The sequence below is a fragment of the Cryptomeria japonica genome, chromosome 9, assembly GCF_030272615.1.
Source record: "Cryptomeria japonica chromosome 9, Sugi_1.0, whole genome shotgun sequence".
Lineage (NCBI taxonomy): Eukaryota > Viridiplantae > Streptophyta > Pinopsida > Cupressales > Cupressaceae > Cryptomeria > Cryptomeria japonica.
The window spans coordinates 669,807,123-669,826,575 of record NC_081413.1 but is presented as its reverse complement, the minus strand read 5'-3'; the positions used below and the strand labels follow the sequence as shown (position 1 = coordinate 669,826,575).

At 36.4% G+C, this 19,453-nt stretch overlaps 1 protein-coding gene across 1 annotated transcript; it reads left to right on the top strand.

Annotated features, from left to right (window-relative positions):
* The first annotated feature begins 1,449 nt into the window (after nt 1-1,449).
* Nucleotides 1,450-19,139, top strand: LOC131039464 (protein EDS1B-like). Its single transcript, XM_059211887.1, has 3 exons — nt 1,450-1,497; nt 1,912-2,496; nt 18,378-19,139. Exons 1-3 carry the CDS (start codon nt 1,450-1,452, stop codon nt 19,137-19,139), a joined length of 1,395 nt encoding a protein of 464 aa, XP_059067870.1.
* The last annotated feature ends 314 nt before the right edge of the window (nt 19,140-19,453 follow it).

Sequence of the window (19,453 nt, the reverse complement as noted above, 5' to 3'; positions counted from 1 at the left end):
GTTTAACAGTGATGGGAGTGTTGAAAGACACAAAGCGAGATTAGTTGCTAAAAGCTTCACACAAAAGTATGGAATTGATTATGAAGAGACATTTGCACCAGTAGCAAGACAAGAGACCATAAGAATGTTGATTTCATTAGCAGCTCAGAAGAAGTGGAGCATATATCATATGGACGTGAAAAGTGCTTTCTTGAATGGGTACTTAGAAGAGAAAGTATATGTGGAGCAGCCACAAGGTTTTGAAGTGGAAGGAAAAGATAATTATGTCTACAAGTTGAAGAAGGTTTTGTATGGCCTCAAGCAAGCACCAAGAGCATGGTATGCCAGGATTGATGGATACTTTCAGGAGAATGACTTCCAGAGAAGTAAGAGTGATCCTACCCTATACTACAAACAAGAAGGTACTGATATTCTCATCATAAGTTTGTATGTTGATGATCTTTTGTATATGGGTAGTAGTTCTAAGATGAAAGATGAATTCAAAGTTGCTATGATGAAAGAATTTGAGATGAAAGATCTTGGTTTGATGAAATATTTTTTAGGAATGGAGGTTTATCAAAGGAAGGATGAGATTTTCATTTGTCAAACAAAGTATGCACAAGATATGCTGAAGAAATTTAATATGACTGATTGTAACCCTTCCTCCACTTCAAGTGCTCATGGAGTTTTGTTATGTAGAGATGATGGTGCTGATTTAGTTGATGAGACAACTTACAGAAGTATTGTGGGGAGCTTGATGTTTCTAATCCACACAAGGCCTGATATTGCCTATTCAGTTTCATTTGTTTCAAGGTATATGACAAATCCATCTGAAATACATATGAAGGCAGCCAAGAGGATTTTGAGGTATGTGAAAGGGAATTTAAGTTTTGGTATTCATTACTACTTTTCTGAAAAGTTCAATCTTGTAGGCTTTAGTGATTCAGATTGGAGAGGTAGTATGGATGACCGTAAATCTACATCTGGAAATTGTTTTTCTTTTGGTTCTGGTTTGATTGGTTGGAGCTCAAAAAAGCAAAGTATTGTTGCCCTCTCATCTACAGAAGCAGAGTATATTGCAATTACCTCAGCAGGTACACAAGCTCTTTGGCTTAGAAAAGTTTTGGAAGAAATTGGAGAAAAACAAATTCAACCTACAGTAATTTATTGTGACAATGTGAGTGCCATCAAGTTAGCTAAGAATCCGGTTCATCACAGCAGAACAAAACATTTTGATATGAAATATCACTTCATACGAGATTTGGTGGAGAAGAAGGACGTTGAATTGAAGCAAATCAACACCCAAGATCAGCTAGTCGATATATTCACCAAGGCAGTTGCAAAAGCTCAGTTTTTGATACTACGAGATAAGATAGTAAGCTCTCTCAGCATCAAGGGTGAGTATGTTGAGAACTGATGCTGCTCGAGCATGCAGCCCCATGTATACCCATATTCTTTGCATCCACCGCTATGTTGGCTCAGTCCAAGTTCCACCGCCAAACTCCAGCATGCATGCATGTAGCTAAATTTATGAGGATCGAATATTATTTTAGTTTAGTTAATATTTTTTATTGCTCAATCAAATAAAACATGCTGTGCATGCAGTTAGTTTTTTTAGGATAGGTGATCGAATAAAATCTGGGAATTATGCATGTAGTTTAGTGAATAGTAGTCTAAATTAAGAGATATAGTGTGGATTGATTTTTTGAAAGGATGTGAACTCATTAAATAGCCAGCCTCTTTGTAATTTTTAGTGCTGCAATAATAAGAGTATGCTGCTGTAATAAAATTCTGTGTGTAGTTTTGAAACAGGGGCACTTCTGATTTATTTATTCTGGATTGTGTTATCTATATTTCTGCAGTAAGATAATTGTTGTTATATGGTTCTTTCTGTCATAATTATCTTGGTTTATCAGCTGATTTAAAGAACAGGGCCATTTCAGATTCTACAATCATTTCTATAATGTTGTTTCAAAGAATGATGTTTTTGCCAGAACTCTGCTGGCTCCTTGCTTATCCGTGTCAGGTTTTGTGGAAGCCCTGCTGCCTTACTGGCAGAGGTCTGTTGAGCAGATGAATAATAATGATGCAGACATTCTCATGGAGCCTGCAGACTTGGACTTTAACAAGTATTTAGTTACTGTCCTGCATCATGCTTGTGCAGTGGTTAACTTGATCACTGTTAACAATATGGAGCCTGGAAACAAACTGATATCAAGTCTGAAGCCTGCAGTGAAGTTAAGCCCTTATAGGCCATTTGGGTACTATTTGTTCTGCTCAAAGGAGGGAGGTCTTTTTGTTGAAAACATTGAGGCTGTGGTGCCCATCCTATTTTACTCCTTGGCTAGTGCTCAAGGTGAGGCTTCAATCTCAGACCACACTGGGTATGATACAGTCTTCAATGCCCACACAAACGTCGTCAATTTGGAAGGGCTTCAAAATCTTCCATTATCACAAGGTGCACCACAATCTTCTGCCATGGAAATCCAGCTGAATGCTCTTGGAATCGGCATTCAGGTAAGCATCTTAACGTCCCTCATCTTATTTTTTTATTATCCAAACAAAAGAACTATATATTTTTATGTATTTTATAAAATTAATTTTAAATTGATTAAAATAAATTTTGAAGAGCATGTTTATATAAAAATAATGGAATTGCGTTACTTTTAATTTTTTGTGCCTGCCTAAACTTTTAGGATCGATTCGTACATCTGTTCTATCATTAATTATATAGAAATTAATTTTTTTTTTATGAATAATTTTTTTTTATAAAAAAATATATATGAATTAAAATGTTTTTTACTGATATTTCATATATTATAATGTCCAGTTTAATATTTATTTATTTATGTAATAAATATTGAATTACCTTACAATATTAAATATTTGGATTAAGGTTAATTAAATTTACATTAGACATTTTTAGATTATGTAATAAACTACTTGCTTGGGTTAACGAAAAATAGAATTTAAATATTATTTCATTCAGCTGAACACTACAGATTACTTACCAATAGATATGGATCCAACCCATGAAATTTATCTTATCGTAGCTTGAAAGAGGTGACTTCAATTTATATTAGCTCTCAAGTTCAGGGACGAATCTTAATAATCATTTTATGGTAATGATATTAGTTAATTTATATTTTTTTGAATATTTTAAAAACTTAATTTATGTTTAATAAAAAAATCATACGTTAAAGTAAGAAAATTTTGTTGATTTAATAAGAAATTTCTAAATTTAAATTTTTAATTTAAGATTACGACTAAATATAATTTTAGATAAGAATAATGATGTTACATAGGTAAATATAAATTAAGATATTGATAAGTATAAATAGAGAGTAAGAAATCTAATTTTTAATAAAATTCAATTTATTTATAAATGATATAGGTATGCAAATTTCATATTGCATTTTGTCTCCACCTTATGGTATATGTGAAACCTAAAATTATCATATCTTAAACTAAATAGCATAGTTTGAAGACTCGTTGAGTACTTGACAAAACTTGCCAAACTTGATAGAATCCGAGCTAGCCAAGCTGAGTCAACTAGACTCAAGTTGGGTCTAGTCGAGTCTTGGAGAGTACTTAACCAAGTCTTACTCCAAGACTCCCAAGTCTTAGGCTCGAACTCTTGAGGCCTGAGCTTGGACTCTTTTAGCACCTAAACATGACATACATAGTGACTAAAATTAATGTTGAGACTTTAATTAATGTTGAGACTTTGAGGGTCAAATGATAAATACATAATGTTTGAATTATGACAAACTGGTAGTCAAATTTGGCTTTTATGCTCTCTAAATGCATTGATTTCTTTTTGTGTGTAATTATGATATTTTTTTTTGCCGAATCTATGTTGAGTCTTGAGTAGAAGTTAAAATATTGGGTTGCCAAGTCGATTCCAAGTTTGAGTTTTTGAACTATATTATAAACATCCATGTAAGCATTCAAATACTCAAAGGATATTGTTATAAGCTACATATAAGTTATTAGACTTGTTGAGGAGAGGATCACCTATTATCGTCTTTTGTGTATGTATCATCCATAAGAGAACTCTCTATAAGCGCTTGCTATAATATGCATATCTAAATATAGGAAGGTTAGTGATAGGATGTGTTGTGTCCGTCTTCCCTGACAATTTGTCATATCCATAGGATACAAAGAATTAATAGAAGAGGGAAAAACAATACATGATTAGTAAATGTATTCTAAATCATACACACATATCATGTAATTAGAGAAGCATCTAATCCTTGGGAGCATCTCTATAGGGACAATATCTGTTTATGGTGAAAATGGATAACAATGATAACAATATTGAAAGGCTAAATGAATTCAACCACTAAACCCTAGCCTAACAATGAATAAAGATCCACCATAACATATGAAGATTACCTAAGACAATGCAAATTACTCAAAATCACAAAGATTATACCATCACATGTCCAATAGGGTTTTGATCTCCATTCTTCCTATCTCCATTGATCTTGCTTGATATATTTGCTCTCAGATTTTTATATGCACAAGAGCTCAACAAAGAACGGAATGTGGTTGCAAGTGGAATTGTAGTGTAGCCAAGTTGCATGAAAGATCATTAGCATGTGTCATTAGGATATGTCATTAGGATAAGTGATTAGGATTTGACAATGAAGAAAGCATCTCCTTAAATAGAAGACACAATATGAAATGGAGGGTTAAGATTGAGAGGTGTAAAAAGAGAGGTCGGCTAGGATTAGAGGGTAGGTAGAGGAAATAATAAAATAATGAAAGAGGTAGGTAGTGTAGGAATTAAGAGATGAATGACATGTGTCATGTGTAGAAAAAGATAATGAATTAATTAAATAAATAAAGATTTATTTAATTAATAGAAGAAGTAGGACAATTAAATAAATAAAATATTTATTTAATTTAGGAAAGGGATAATTTAAATAAATAAATGTATTTATTTAAATGAGAAATAAGGCTAGAAGAGGATAAATGAATTAATTAAATAACTAAAGATTTATTTAATTAATAGAAGAATTAGGCTTAGATAATTAAATAAATAAAATATTTATTTAATTAGACATGACAATTTTGAGTGTCTACATTTTGCCCCTCTTTGAGACAATGCGGCTTGTCGCGTTGTTTCAAAGAAAATAAGATGAACTGATACAGAGTTGCCCCAAGATGGGAATTATATGCCCCCTCGAGAGATTGGATGAAAATGTCTGAAAAGATTGCAGACAATCTCTCGATAAGAAAGACGGGATAGAATGGACTGATCAGATAAAGTGACAAAGTCACGGGATAAGGAAGACTGACTCGGGAAATGAGAGCTAGGGCAGTCTATAAGATAGACCACGGGGGAAAATACATCCTCATTGTCATCTACACCGTCACAAGAGCATAGTGCAAAGCGAAAATAAAGCAGCAACAGTCAGCAGCGATGGCTTTTGTTCACAGATTCGACCGTGTTCGCCGATTCTAGAGGCCAACGGAGGCAGGAGAGCCAGTGAGTACCACAAAACCTCCTCGTACTTTGATGCATTTATTGTTGTCATTAATGCATACTAGGTAATGTAATAAATGCGCATTTATGTCAAGAAAATGTGTTTGTGTCCAAAAATGCGAATTTATGTCTTCCAGGTCAAATCGGCAGTTCTGTGATGAACATACGCTGTTGATTGGATAAGCTGCTGAGAGGATACACTCAAGAAGGTCCTCTAAGGAAGACTAAGATAGATCAAGGCACTTTGTGATGAACAGTGAGTACCAAGATAGAGTACTTTGTGATGAACAGGGAGTACTAAAATATGAGCAGCACTTTGTGATGAACAGGGAGTGCAAATGTGAGTAACACTTTGTGATGAACAGTGAGTGTCACACACGTAGTACTTTGTGATGAACAGGGAGTACTACTAGGATAGATAGCAACACTTTGTGATGAACAGTGAGTGTCACTAGGATAGATAACCAGATGCATTTAGGTAGCAAGTAGCATTTTGTGATAAACAGTGAATGCCACGATAACTGACAAGATTGATTGTGTGACTGCAGGAGTATTTGCCGATGTTAGAGTCACGGGAGAGATTCCCATCGACTAAGAGGTTGCGACCTGAGTTGACAGTCGAGGACTGAGCTGCGATTGAGGTTATGGGATTGAGATACATTCTGTATGTGCCTGAGTTTCGGGTGAACATGGGATTGTTGACTGCACTGGCTGAGAGATGGCACTCAGAGACTTGTAGTTTGCATTTGCCGATGGGTGAGATGACAGTCACCTTGGAGGATGTATACAGGATTTTATGGATACTGATCGATGGGGAGTTAGTACCCTATGATCAAGACGGAGATAGGGATGCACTGAGATGAGTGTTCTAGGATCCAGGACTAGGGATGAGGGTGGGACATGTGGCATGGGATACTATGACATGGACAGGATTAGCACTACCAATAGTGTTGACAGGAGTTATCAGTGGGTTCCTCTGTCTGGATAGGACGACACGAGGGGTGGCTGCAGGGGACACAGGGGCCAGGAGAGTTGATCTTGGGGTGGGTCCTTCTAGGGCTCAAACTCTGTCGAGGCCAGGCGGCTCCGAGGGAGGGAATTCATCATAGCCGTAGAGGGCTCCCTATGTATCAGTATTGTACCATTTTTGTATTGTAGACACCTGCGGGTGATTTTGTAGCCATATGATTTTTGACATCATTGTATCATGACACTTTTGATTATATATGAGAGATGATCCATTTCTGCGGCAGCTATATGCATGTGTACCTATGTGATGAAATGTTCTTATGTGATACATGTTTTATGATATGGATGCTTATATGATGCAATGCAATATATTTTTGTTCTTTTATGTTGTATATGTGATGCATGATGTAAATGTGAATGTATGTAATGCAAATGAATATGATAATGCAAATGATTATTTACATAATGAAAATGTGAGATGTGCTAACATGTGTTGTATGCAGGATATGATGCAATTGTGATATCTATATGTATGTATGAAATGCTTATATGTGATAATGCAGGTGTAACTATATGAAATGCAAATATTTTTGGTGTCATTATACTCAGTCATGTGATAGCGGGCTACGTGGACTCGAGAAGGACAATGGAAGTCAATCAAGAAAGGGGGATGGAAGACAGAAGATATGAACGTGAAAGAGCTTCTTGTGCGTTATCATCATTGAGCTTTATTATGGCAAAATAGGTTATGACAATCGAGGCAATTGTTCGGCCCAGAAAGTCATTGTACCTGTTTGCATGGAGATAAGACAGTCACAAACAAGGAATGCCCCAGTTCATACTAGACTCACAGTGTCCTCATATCCTTGGACAAGTCATAGCATTACTAAAAGACAATCGACAGACAACAAATGCAAATAGGTGACGATACCCCATCCTCGCCTTTCTAGTCAAAGACATCCTGGAGATAGAATCTCTAGTCAAAGACATCCTGGAAAAGCTAAAAGACATGTCACCAAAAAGATAAAATCAAAAGAAAACCAAGACTCGACACCAACATCCACTGTAGTCCTCAAGTTTAGTGTCTCTTGTCACTTGTTTAAGTCTTATTCGATTGTGGTCACAATGTTCACTTTCACAAAAATGATAGATAGCACTGAACCATATGTTGCCTGAGTCTGTTGAAAGATTTGATTTTGTTGAAGCCCTTTGTTGCTGCTGTGTCTCATCTGAAACTGACTGAATCCATGAAACTGATACTTTATTGTGGAGAAGATGGAACTTTATTGTGGACTGGCGATGCAGATGTTGCTTTATTGCGGATTGTGCGCGGATAGACTTGAAGGAAGCTGGAAGAAACTGTACTCCTCGAAACATGTGATGTTCTCAGTTCCACACCCATCACTAGACGTAGGATTTGCCTTAGCCACAGATAGGATCTGATTTATTATGGATGGAAAGGGAGTGAAAAAGGGAGGGTTATGGATGGCTAACCAATCTTAGGTAGATCAATAACAAGCCATGATGGGAATGGGTAAGTTTATTGTGAACGAATAGGTTGTGAGTGTGTGCAAAGTGAAAGGATGAAAGAGAATCCTGAAGGAGAGAGGAGCAAAGTCCCTACGCATGGCGCTGGTGACCCAGTTTTCACCATGGTACTTGCCCAGGGCGCCACCGAAGTGGTTTTCACCGTTGGACGAAATTATTTCTCTTTACTTTTTTTGATTTTTCAATTTTTTTGTTGTCACAAGGCGCCTGTTTGCCAGGTTTTCACCAAGTAACGATTTTTTTGTTTTATAGTTTTTTTGTATTTTTGAATTTTTTTTTGATTTTTTTTTTTTGTATTTTTGAATTAGGATGTTCCGAAGAGCTTATGTGTAGAACCTGCGAAGGTGCATGCTGTTGATAGGATCCTCCAAAGATTCCCCTTCTGTAGTTGAGAGCTGATATGCCCCAGACCCATATACTGCTGTGATGATGTAAGGACCAAGCCAATTTGGTTCGAACTTGCCCTTCTTCTCTCTGTCTTGCTGATTCTTGGGGTTCTCTCTGAGGACTAAGTCACCTACCTCAAATGCGCGAGGCTTGACTTTGTGATTGTAGCTGCATTGTTCCTTGACTGAATGATGTGTAGCTTGAGTGACTGTCTTCCTTGATAAAGGAACTGAGATAGAATTACTAGTGTGTGGACTACACAGGCGCATATGCGTGTCACCTAAAGAAGTTTGGGCATCACTGATAGCAAAGTCCTTTGAGGAAGCTCCATTAAAGGTCCATGATGTATCACCAGAAGGAAAATGATGTGCAGAACAAGTGGATGAGTTATGAAGGCTTATGATTGTGAAAAGAAGTGAAAGTAGGATAGCATGATGGAGACTTAGGATCAACAAGTGTTCTTTTTGACTTGAAATTGTAGAACTTTTGCCCCCAGTTATTTTGATATTAGGGGAGATCAACTCTTTCTCTTTTTCTTTCATTGGATTTTTATCCTTGACCTTGATTTTTGCAGAGTCCAATAGCTTTTGATTTTGATTTGGACTGAAGGAATTTTCTTTATTTTTGACTTTTAGATTTTTCTTTTCAAAGCTTGATTTTTGATCCCCAATGAGTAAGGGCTTTTGTAATTCTTGTTGATCCAAGTCTGGAAGTGGAGTGGAAATGGAATGAGTGGATGATATGGTAAATCTATGTGAGTCCTCAAGAGGGTTGGCGATACGCTCAATAGATTCTTTGTTGGAACCACTCTTAGGATTGTTGATATCAAGAGTTGCTTGCACCACTAGAGGAGATTTGCATTCGGACTTAGTAGCCACAACACTAGGTGGTTCACACCCAATTCCTTGACATTGCAAATTGTTTGTAGTTTGTTCTTGTTGACTAAATATCTTAGGAGATTGTGGGAGTTGATCAACATAAAAGATATACTCACCACATCCCATGTCTTTAATCTTGAACTTGTCTTCTTTTAGCTCTCCCTGTTTTGATGTAGAAGCTTTTAAGGATTCAGGATCCACATATGCTGATGAAGGAACAGCTTCGTGATTGACTGGGATTGTTATTTCTGATTGAGGTTGCAGATTGTTGCAATATATGAATGGATTTGGATCTGCTTTGATGGTCACTTCAACTCCATTGTGTGGAAACTTGATACATCGATGATATGTAGATGGTATTGCTCTCATCTCATGAATCCATGGACGCCCTAGCAATATGTTGTATGTGAGATCTAGATCCAGGACTTGACAAACCACATCCTTTGTGACTGGCCCTATTCTTAATGGTAAGGTGACCGTGCCCTTGGACGAACGCTCTTCATCATCATAGGCCTTAATGGTGATTTGGTTTGTAGAATTCACAGCTTTGTCAGAATATCCCAATTGTCTGATGGTGCTCAATGTACAAATATTAAGACCTGCTCCTCCATCTATCAGGACTCGCTTTATTCGGTGTTTATGTATGAAGGCTTCAACATGTAGGGGTGCATTATGAGGCTGACTTATGGAGGCGTCATCGGCTTCTGTGAATGTGAGGGAGTGTGGAATAGATAGGTATTCCACCATGGCTTGAAACTGGTCCACGTTCAGATCAGTAGGGACAGCAGTGTCTCTCAAGATTTTGTCAAGGATGGCTTTATGTGCAGGGGATATACGTAAGAGCTCAAGAATGGAGATGAGCGCGGGTGTCTTCCCTAACTGTTCTACAAGGTCGTACTCAGGCTTGGTTGATGAAAGATTGGTATTCTTAGTGGAGCATCCTGGCAATGTGATCTTACCTCGACGGGTTGTAACATGACATTCAGAGGTAGATGCGGACGAAGATCCCACACCTTTTAGGACAATTTTGGGTCTTTGAGAAGGATTCTCAGGATTTTTGTTTTTGATAGTAATGGTAGAAATATAATTGTCCATTGAGATGTGATTGATAGTAGAATCATAATTGTAAGGTGCTCTAGTGTAATTGGCTTGATCATCTGTGACTTTGCCTTTTCCTTTGTCATGTTTTGGGAATGGTTCCTTAAACACCTCATGCTCTTGGTTAGATGAATGTCCCTCAATCTCAATATCACCTCTATCAATGAGATCTTGCACAATGTTTTTCAATCGATGGCAATTACCTGTCTTGTGACCCTTGCTCTTATGAAACTCACAAAACTCATCATCATTCCACCAATTCGGTTTTACCTTTGGTTCATATGGAGGAAAATCTGGGACCGTGATCACTTTGTTTGCTACAAGCTTTTTGAATACTGATTCAAGTGGTTCTCCCAATGGAGTGTACTTCCTTCGTGGTTTAGAAGTTGTTTGATTGTTCACTTGATTGTTGGTAGAACTTGATCCAGAAAAGACGAACTTTGGTCTCACTGTGTTGGCATCAACAACACTATCATTAACTGTGTTCTTATTCTTGTTCCAAAATTTTGGTTTGTCCTTTCCTTTGAAGTCCTCTTTGTTTTCTTTGAATAGTTTGATAACTCCTTGTTCAATTAAGACTCTTTCTGTTGCTAGGCCCTTTTCAATAACATCCTTGAATGTAGACAAACAAGCTTTCCCGAGATCATAGCCAATAGCCTTGTTAACATTTTGTGTGAACATCTCCACCATTTGTTTTTGTGGGATTTCGCAAGAGCATCTGCTAGCTAAATTTCTCCATCTTTGTAAAAATGTTGCGAAAGATTCTCCTTCTTTTTGTTTAGTATTGCACAAGGTAGTAACTGAGACATCTGTTTCTATATTGTAAGAGAAATGTTGAATGAATGCTTCTGCCAAGTCGCCGCATGACTTAATACCGGGAGGTAATTGAGAAAACCATTCCATAGCTTGATCTCCTAAGCTCTGTGGGAACAACCTCATCAAGTATGTTTCTTCTGCCGCTACCTCAATGCAAGCTGTGAAGAATTGTCTTATATGTGCCTTGGGGTCTCCTCTCCCTCTATATTTGTCAAATTTTGGTGTTACAAAGTGCGGAGGAAACGAAGGCATTGGAATGCTCTTATCAAAGGGATAAGGGCATATATCTCTCATAGTGTATGTAGGTTTGGATGTACTCATGTCCTCCACTTTCTTTTGTAGATCTCTAATTTGTTGCTCCAAATTATTCTTGGGAGGAGACTGATTTCTTGTAGCATACCCCATGTTTGAAACACCCATTTGAGGAGGAGCTTGTTGCATGTATGGATGATACTGATCGTAGACATGTCCATAAGGAGGTCTATATTGTTGCGACATATATGGAGCACTTGGCATAATTTCTTGTTGAGGGACCCCATATCTGTTTTGTGTGTATAAACCATATTCAATAGGCCTTTCATTTTCCATTGTGTTGCCCCCAATTTTGACATGAGGTCTCCTTGTGTCAAAATTTTGAGGATGTCCTTGAGTATCCACTTGTCTTGATTGACCCATATCTTGAGCATGTGTTTGAGCATAGGGCCTCCATGATGGTCTTTGAATGTAAGTATCATATGTTTGAGCTTGTGTATGTGGGATTGCCGGTTTTTGAAGCAGAACTGATGGTGACTCAGGCATCATATTCAATCCTCTATTTCCTCCACTATTTGGTCTCCTTTGATCCATGTTATGTTGAGTTTGTTGTGAAGGTCTACTTTCCATAAGTTGAGATAAGTCAAAATCATGCGGTATTTTGGCTCCACTTTGTGCCATCATGTTTAAAAAGTATTGACGATCTCTCCTCATTATCTCTTCAACCAATCTATTGAATTGAGGATCCATTATAGATTCTTGTATGTCTGCTGATAGTATTGAAGAATTGTCAACTGTGTCATTGTGTGTAGTATTGTTGTTTATAGCGTTTGCGCTTTCCACATTTGGATTATGTCTATAAACATTCATGTCTGGTAATGTAGTGTGCTCAGGATTGTAGAATAGATCATTGTCATACTCATAAGAACTCATGTTTGCGGATTCTTGAGCTTCTTTAGCTATTCTCCTAGATTTTTGAAGGCGGGTTTCAACCATGAACTAGGTGTTAGACCAAGATGTGAGAGACTAGACGAAAAATATGAAAAGAGTATGGAAGACCAAGAGTTGTATGGAGTGTAAATGAATCTTGAGGTGTACTTGCAATGTCCAAAGTGTAAGACCAAGTATGTAAGTAGTAGAGTAGGTGTGACTTCCAAAGAGAGGATAGTTTCTCTTGATGCGGTAAGCTGACCTTGACTCTAAGTAGGACCAAATGAGACCCAAAGGTAAGAAACCTTGATGAGGGACCACTTAGCAAAGTGCAGTAGTATGTAATGTGTTGACAAAGTATGATGAGGACAAGCAAGTGACCTTTTGACTCAAGTTTAGACAAGTATGAATGTAAAATGAGGTATGAAGCAATGATGGACTATGTGAGACCCAAGGACAGGTTGAATGCTAGATGAAATCTGAAGAGACAACCTAGGAAGCTCAAGTATGCCGAAACTGATTTTCTTTGTTTGCTTGACTGTTAAAGTTTTCAAATCCTGACACAGACGCCTCTGTATACTTCACAGACGCGGTTTTAAGACGCAGACGTTACTCTGTTAAACACAGACGTGATTCTGAGATTTTCCTGTTGATGTTTGCTGGGACTGTAACAGTTTTTGCAATTGTGGACACAGACGCTCCTGTATACTTCATAGACGCGATTTCCAGACACAGACGTGTCCCTGTTCGACACAGACGCTGATAAAAACACAGACGCTATTCTGCCCTTCACAGACGCGTTTATCCGACATAGACGCGGTTTGAACAAACACAGACGCGTTTCTGTAACCTTAGTGCAATCTTTCCTATCTGTGAATTTGTTTTGTTGTGACCAAATCTGATTGTTCGACTGTTTTTCGTGACAAGAGGACACAATGTTGATGAGAACTCAATGTTTGTTAGTGTTTAGACTCCAAAATGACTCCAAGAAAGTGTGTTGTTTGATGAGAAATTGTTTTGCATACACTTGAAGACACAAAAGACACAATGTTTTGCTGTTTTGTTTTGATTGTTTGAATGTTTATCATAAGACAAGCACAATTCTTATGGCTGGCCAAGACAATAGTTGTTGATCCCACATGGGGTTTTACCCCCGAGGCTACGCTATTCAGAGCGGATACTTAGATGCTTGACCTCACTGGCTCCACCCTCGGCACTCACTTCTCGGGTCAACCAAGCATCAGTCCCCATGAAAACTCCCCATGGCGAACTTTGTATCTCTACTAAGAACCGTATGTGTGTGGGCCGCTACCAGAGGTCCGACCTCCTGCCCCAACAACTAGAAGGATTTGGGCCTCTAAAACAAAAAGGTGCTAGTAAAGGCATCCGCTCGTGTGGCCATACATGCGGCACTTTCAGCTCTGTAAATACAGAAGGCTCCCAGTCGGTAGGGGTTACGCCCTACAAATGATCAAATAAATTTGATCAAACGGGTTTATGGGGAGACATAGTGTCGGTATGAACTAATCAGCACACGTTATTCATAGTTTTCACCATGAATACATTTGATTATAGTGGTTTGGATGAGGTGGGTTTTCCTCGCTACCACTTGGGTCGTTCTCTTCTCACTAGTAGTCCTAATGACCACACGGGAAGACAGACCCTCTAAAGAGTAAACAAAAAGAGCTTATTGCTCAAGACACAAAAGACAATGATTCAATTTTAGTGCACCAATTGAAGTGTTTGCTAAGCTATGAAAACAAGGCACACAATAAAAATTACAAAACCCTAGCCAAGGCCCTGCAACAAAATTGTTAGTAGTTTGGGTTGTTTCAAATGATAACCCCTTCCTGCGAGCACACAAGTTAGGTAAATTTTAGAAAACCCAAAAAGACTTTGTGAAAAAGGGGCCTTCAACAAAAACGTATTTGCCTCCAAAGCAAGCTGCACAAACCAGGTTAGCTAGATCTGCAAATGTTAGCCAAAAATAAACCAGATCTGAAACCCTAAGTACAAAATCCGAAAGCCCGAATCAAAGAAACTTGAAAAATTTGCAAAACAGAAAGCACAGACGCCTTTATACCAAACACAGACGCGTCTGAACTACACAGACGCGGTTCTGTAGTTCACAGACGTGATCAAATGTCACAGACGCGACTTCCGGACGCAGACGCGATAAGATCAGTCACAGACGCGATTAAAATTCTCAGACGCGATTCCAGTAACCTGCAAAAATAAAAATCTGGCAAAAACACTGGCGCGATTCACGATATCACAGACGCTTCTGAAACACAAAAACGCGATCCGAACACTCGCAGACGTGGAAAAAACCTAAAATGTCGTCGAAATCGTCCGATCTGCAACTTCAAAAATGCAAAATCTGCAACAAAAATGTTAAATGCAAAGGGACAAGAGTCCCACCGGGCGTGCCAAAATGTTTATGATGAAAATGGATAACAATGATAACAATATTGAAAGGCTAAATGAATTCAACCACTAAACCCTAGCCTAACAATGAACAAAGATCCACCATAACATATGAAGATTACCTAAGACAATGCAAATTACTCAAAATCACAAAGATTATACCATCACATGTCCAATAGGGTTTTGATCTCCATTCTTCCTATCTCCATTGATCTTGCTTGATATATTTGCTCTCAGATTTTTATATGCACAAGAGCTCAACAAAGAACGGAATGTGGTTGCAAGTGGAATTGTAGTGTAGCCAAGTTGCATGAAAGATCATTAGCATGTGTCATTAGGATATGTCATTAGGATAAGTGATTAGGATTTGACAATGAAGAAAGCATCTCCTTAAATAGAAGACACAATATGAAATTGAGGGTTAAGATTGAGAGGTGTAAAAAGAGAGGTCGGCTAGGATTAGAGGGTAGGTAGAGGAAATAATAAAATAATGAAAGAGGTAGGTAGTGTAGGAATTAAGAGATGAATGACATGTGTCATGTGTAGAAAAAGATAATGAATTAATTAAATAAATAAAGGTTTATTTAATTAATAGAAGTAGGACAATTAAATAAATAAAATATTTATTTAATTTAGGAAAGGGATAATTTAAATAAATAAATGTATTTATTTAAATGAGAAATAAGGCTAGAAGAGGATAAATGAATTAATTAAATAAATAAAGATTTATTTAATTAATAGAAGAATTAGGCTTAGATAATTAAATAAATAAAATATTTATTTAATTAGACATGACAATTTTGAGTGTCTACAATATCATATCATTTGAATTCATAGTTAAATTTATTTAGTATTTGACAAAAAAAAATCTAGATTATTAGTTATTTAGGGTAGAGAGAGTATTAAATTAGATTTTTTTTCTTAGCCATTGGGGATAAGATATTGGAAGGGGATGGGGGTTGGGTCTAAGAGTTAAGAGGTTGGGTAAAAATTTATCAATTTTAATCTATATATAACCTTTACCTTTAGCTTTTTGAGGCCACAAATAAGAATTGGTCATGCTATAATTTACATAAGGATTGTATGTATTGTCAATACAAATTTATTTAATCTTTTGGGTGAAATTATGGTGTTATTTGTATGTCATATAAGAGATACAAGCTTGTTTTAAAAAGATGGTTTTGACCTATGTATACATTTTAGTATGATACATATTTACAAGACTCAAACTAGATTCAAACTTATCAAGTTGATTTTCAACTTAGAATCAGACTTGGTAATGTAGACTAGACAATTGAAAACCATGAAATGTAGTTTTTTTAAGAATTTAAAGCTTTTATTGTGCACCCTTACATGATAAATTTATCAATTAGAAGCTACTTTGTTTACATATACAAGAATATTATTAGGAAATACCGCATGACATAGTTTAATATTTGTGTTTGAGATAATAAATAATGACAATTATAGCTTGAATCTACATAGAAAATGGTTTACATCATCCATAATTTCTTGATCGCGTGTTCCTTATAATTGACACATTGAAAATTGTTGGTTTTGAGCATCCTAGTTGGGTTAAAAAGTAGAACACATTATTGTGGGATCACCTCTTCAAGATTGAGTATTCAAGAGAAGATAACAGTAATATACAAAATTTCACAATAGAAGAATGGTGGAAATGGAACCTTCAACAATGTCAAATGAAATTTGTATATGGTTGAAAGGCTCCTCAAGGGTGACATAAAGTTCATTATTTGGAGCACTACTTTTCCGTATTACAAGCCATTTAAGTGTTAGCATATCTATTCTAAAGCCTCTTCAATTGCTCCCCATCTCTCAAGGAAAAGGAAAGCACTTTGTCCTTGTTATGCCTTGTTACGACTTCTCTTTTAAGAAACAACCTAGTAATTTGAGCAAAAAGCCTTCTCTGAAACTTAAATCTCAATCCTCCAATCTTCACCACCTTGTAGCTCATATTCTTCACAAATTCCACATAAAGGGTGGGTTTGTACCCATTAATCCTTTTAATAAATGTGGTGAGCCTACCCCTCTATGAAATCTTCTAGAACTTGGCATTTTTGTTAATTAATTCATAGGAGATGGACTCCTCTATTACAATATCCACCCATGAACTCTAAGCTTTAATCCAACTTGTAACTTTGAATTTATTGCTTCATCTTGACAACAAGGGTCCACATCATAAAATTATTCAAAATAAGCTTATATCTCTAGGAAGCTTCAACCAATATAGAATTTGAAGCTTTTCAAATGGCTATGAATCTTCTTCATTACACATCTTAATGTTTATGATTCTAGAGTGAAGGGAGGTGGAATTAAATGTATCAACATCCAAATTCAGACAATTCATGGTTTAGTATTTTTTCAACTTAAATAGGAAGGTTATTGCCCCACCCATCTTGAGTATCCCTCATGGGAGACCTCTCAATTTGTAAAGAAACCAGTCGTAGAGTTTCCCTCATGAAAAACATGCATTATTTTGACATAAAGAATTGAGTCCAAAGTACTTAATCATCAACAACAAGATGACTAATAGTAGCAAGAAATATGCACCTTCAAAAGGCAATCAAAGATATTTAAGGAACCAACTTAAACTTTTGAGTGTGGATACCCAAATTCTTCTCAAAGAGGATCCCTTGAAAATTAGTTGTCTCCTTTGCAAATTGGTTGGTCCAAACTCTAACATTGGTAGAAAAAGCACCAATTGCTCGCTTCCCATATGATTTCTTATCACTATTGCAACCCTTGAAGGACCTTGGTTGTGTTTGAAAGCTCCATCAAAATCATACTAATTGAGTGCAAGGCTTTTAAAAGGAAATCTTAAACTGGACCCCATGTTCTAGCCATCAACTACTCGCGAGTCCTTTATAGAAGCCAAAATAATCCCAAAAGAATGAGGCCAATTCTTATAAACTATCAAAATGTTCTATTTAATAGCCAAACATATTTGAGCTGTTGCTGAAGGTTGACGTGAAATGTATAAAGTGGTAAATTGGAAGGAAAATATTAGTTTTGTTCACAGGATTTAATGAGAAGTCTTATTAAATATGCTAACTATATAGATTGCTCAATATTTTAACATTTATTTGGATTTTGTTTGATACAGGAAGAAAAACCATTAGTTATTTATGTTTTGATTTTTTTAATTTTTTATTAAAAAGAGTGCATTCATTTAAATTAGGAATTTTGAGATTTTTCATAACTCATGTCATATGAACAATTGTAATTGTTTTAGGACTCAATTTCGAATCTTTTATTTAAGAAAAAGTTTGGTAATTTTATGTGAAAATGGAATCTTTAATTCTTGTTTATTATTTTGAAGGTATTTTTTTTCATTATTTGATGTTTCTTTCTTACTAGTTTTTTTTTCTTTTCCATTTATTAGCTTTTTAAAGATCATTTTTAATCTTAATTTAACTTGATTTTGTGGAATAAGATTCTTTTATGTATATTTATTAATTAAGATTATATGTATTTTAACAATCAAATATATTATAAAGAAATTTTTTAATATATGAAATACTACACATTTGACATACATACTTAAAAGTGTCCTTTATGTTTCTTAATTTTGTTGGCAGAACACAAGAGCTAGACTTGCACTGAGAGCTGCAGGAGAGGCAGAACATAAGCTGATAGATAACCGCAACAAACTAAAGGAAGAACTGGCAAAGTTGTTAGAAGGACATATGACAAAAGTGAAAGAGTATAGAACCAGATGTTTGAACAAGAACGTTGGATACTATGACGCTTTCAGGGAACAGAAGGAGAAGGAAGATTTTCATGCCAACCTTAACAGGCTTAACCTTGTCGCCTTTTATGACAAGTTAGAAGATATGGTGGAGACCCACCAGGTGCCCGATGACTTCCAATTCATTGAAGAATTGATAAAAGAAGGAACAGAATATAGGCTTTATGTAGAGCCTCTAGACATTGCAAATTATTATAGGTTGGGCAAGCATGAGGACTCAGGACATTATATTAGAAATGCAAGGCCTCCTCGTTATAAAGCTCTTGAAAAGTGGTTGGCAGACATAAAATCCGAAGAAAAGAAGCTATATGTGTTTAATAGTCTCCAAGGTATAATAAAGGACTCCTTATTCTGGGCTCATGTTGAAAAAGTTTCATGGATAATGAGTAATCCAAGGGAAAATCTAGAGGTTAAGAGGATCAGGTGCACCGATTTACAGAACTATGTGAAGCAACTGTTGGAGAGGAATGAGTTGTGCATGGAGGAGGTTGTGATGGGAGAATCCAGTTTTGTGAAATGGTGGAAGAAGCTCAGTCCACAAGACCAACAAGCCTCCCCCATATCCTCTATTTTTCAAGGCATAAACTGTTGATAAGTGATGTTGCTCTAGCATGCAGCTTCATGCAACTCTAGTTTGGACATGAAGCTATCCATTCATCACCATACATAAGCTATTTTTAGTTTAAATCATTTTTTTGTTTATTCATTCAAATAAAGCATGTACTCCAACATGCATTAATCTTTCAGACTATTTTTAGTTTAGTTTTTTGCATGAGTTTGGTTTTAGTAAATAAAACATGCTCTGCATGCACTTATTGTATTCTTAATTTAGGGAGTAGTTTGCTTTTTTTAGTTTGAGAGCCTTAGTAGCTTTCCATGCAATGCTAGGAATATATTTAGAACTGC

What these genes read in the sequence shown, in the direction of transcription:
- LOC131039464 (XM_059211887.1), top strand. Translation starts at nt 1,450, where the DNA reads ATGTTGGCTCAGTCCAAGTTCCACCGCCAAACTCCAGCATGCATGCAT. An exon ending in AAACTCCAGCATGCATGCAT is followed by an intron (nt 1,498 to 1,911) that starts GTAGCTAAATTT and finishes TTTAAAGAACAG; the next exon opens with GGCCATTTCAGATTCTACAA. An exon ending in CTCTTGGAATCGGCATTCAG is followed by an intron (nt 2,497 to 18,377) that starts GTAAGCATCTTA and finishes TTTTGTTGGCAG; the next exon opens with AACACAAGAGCTAGACTTGC.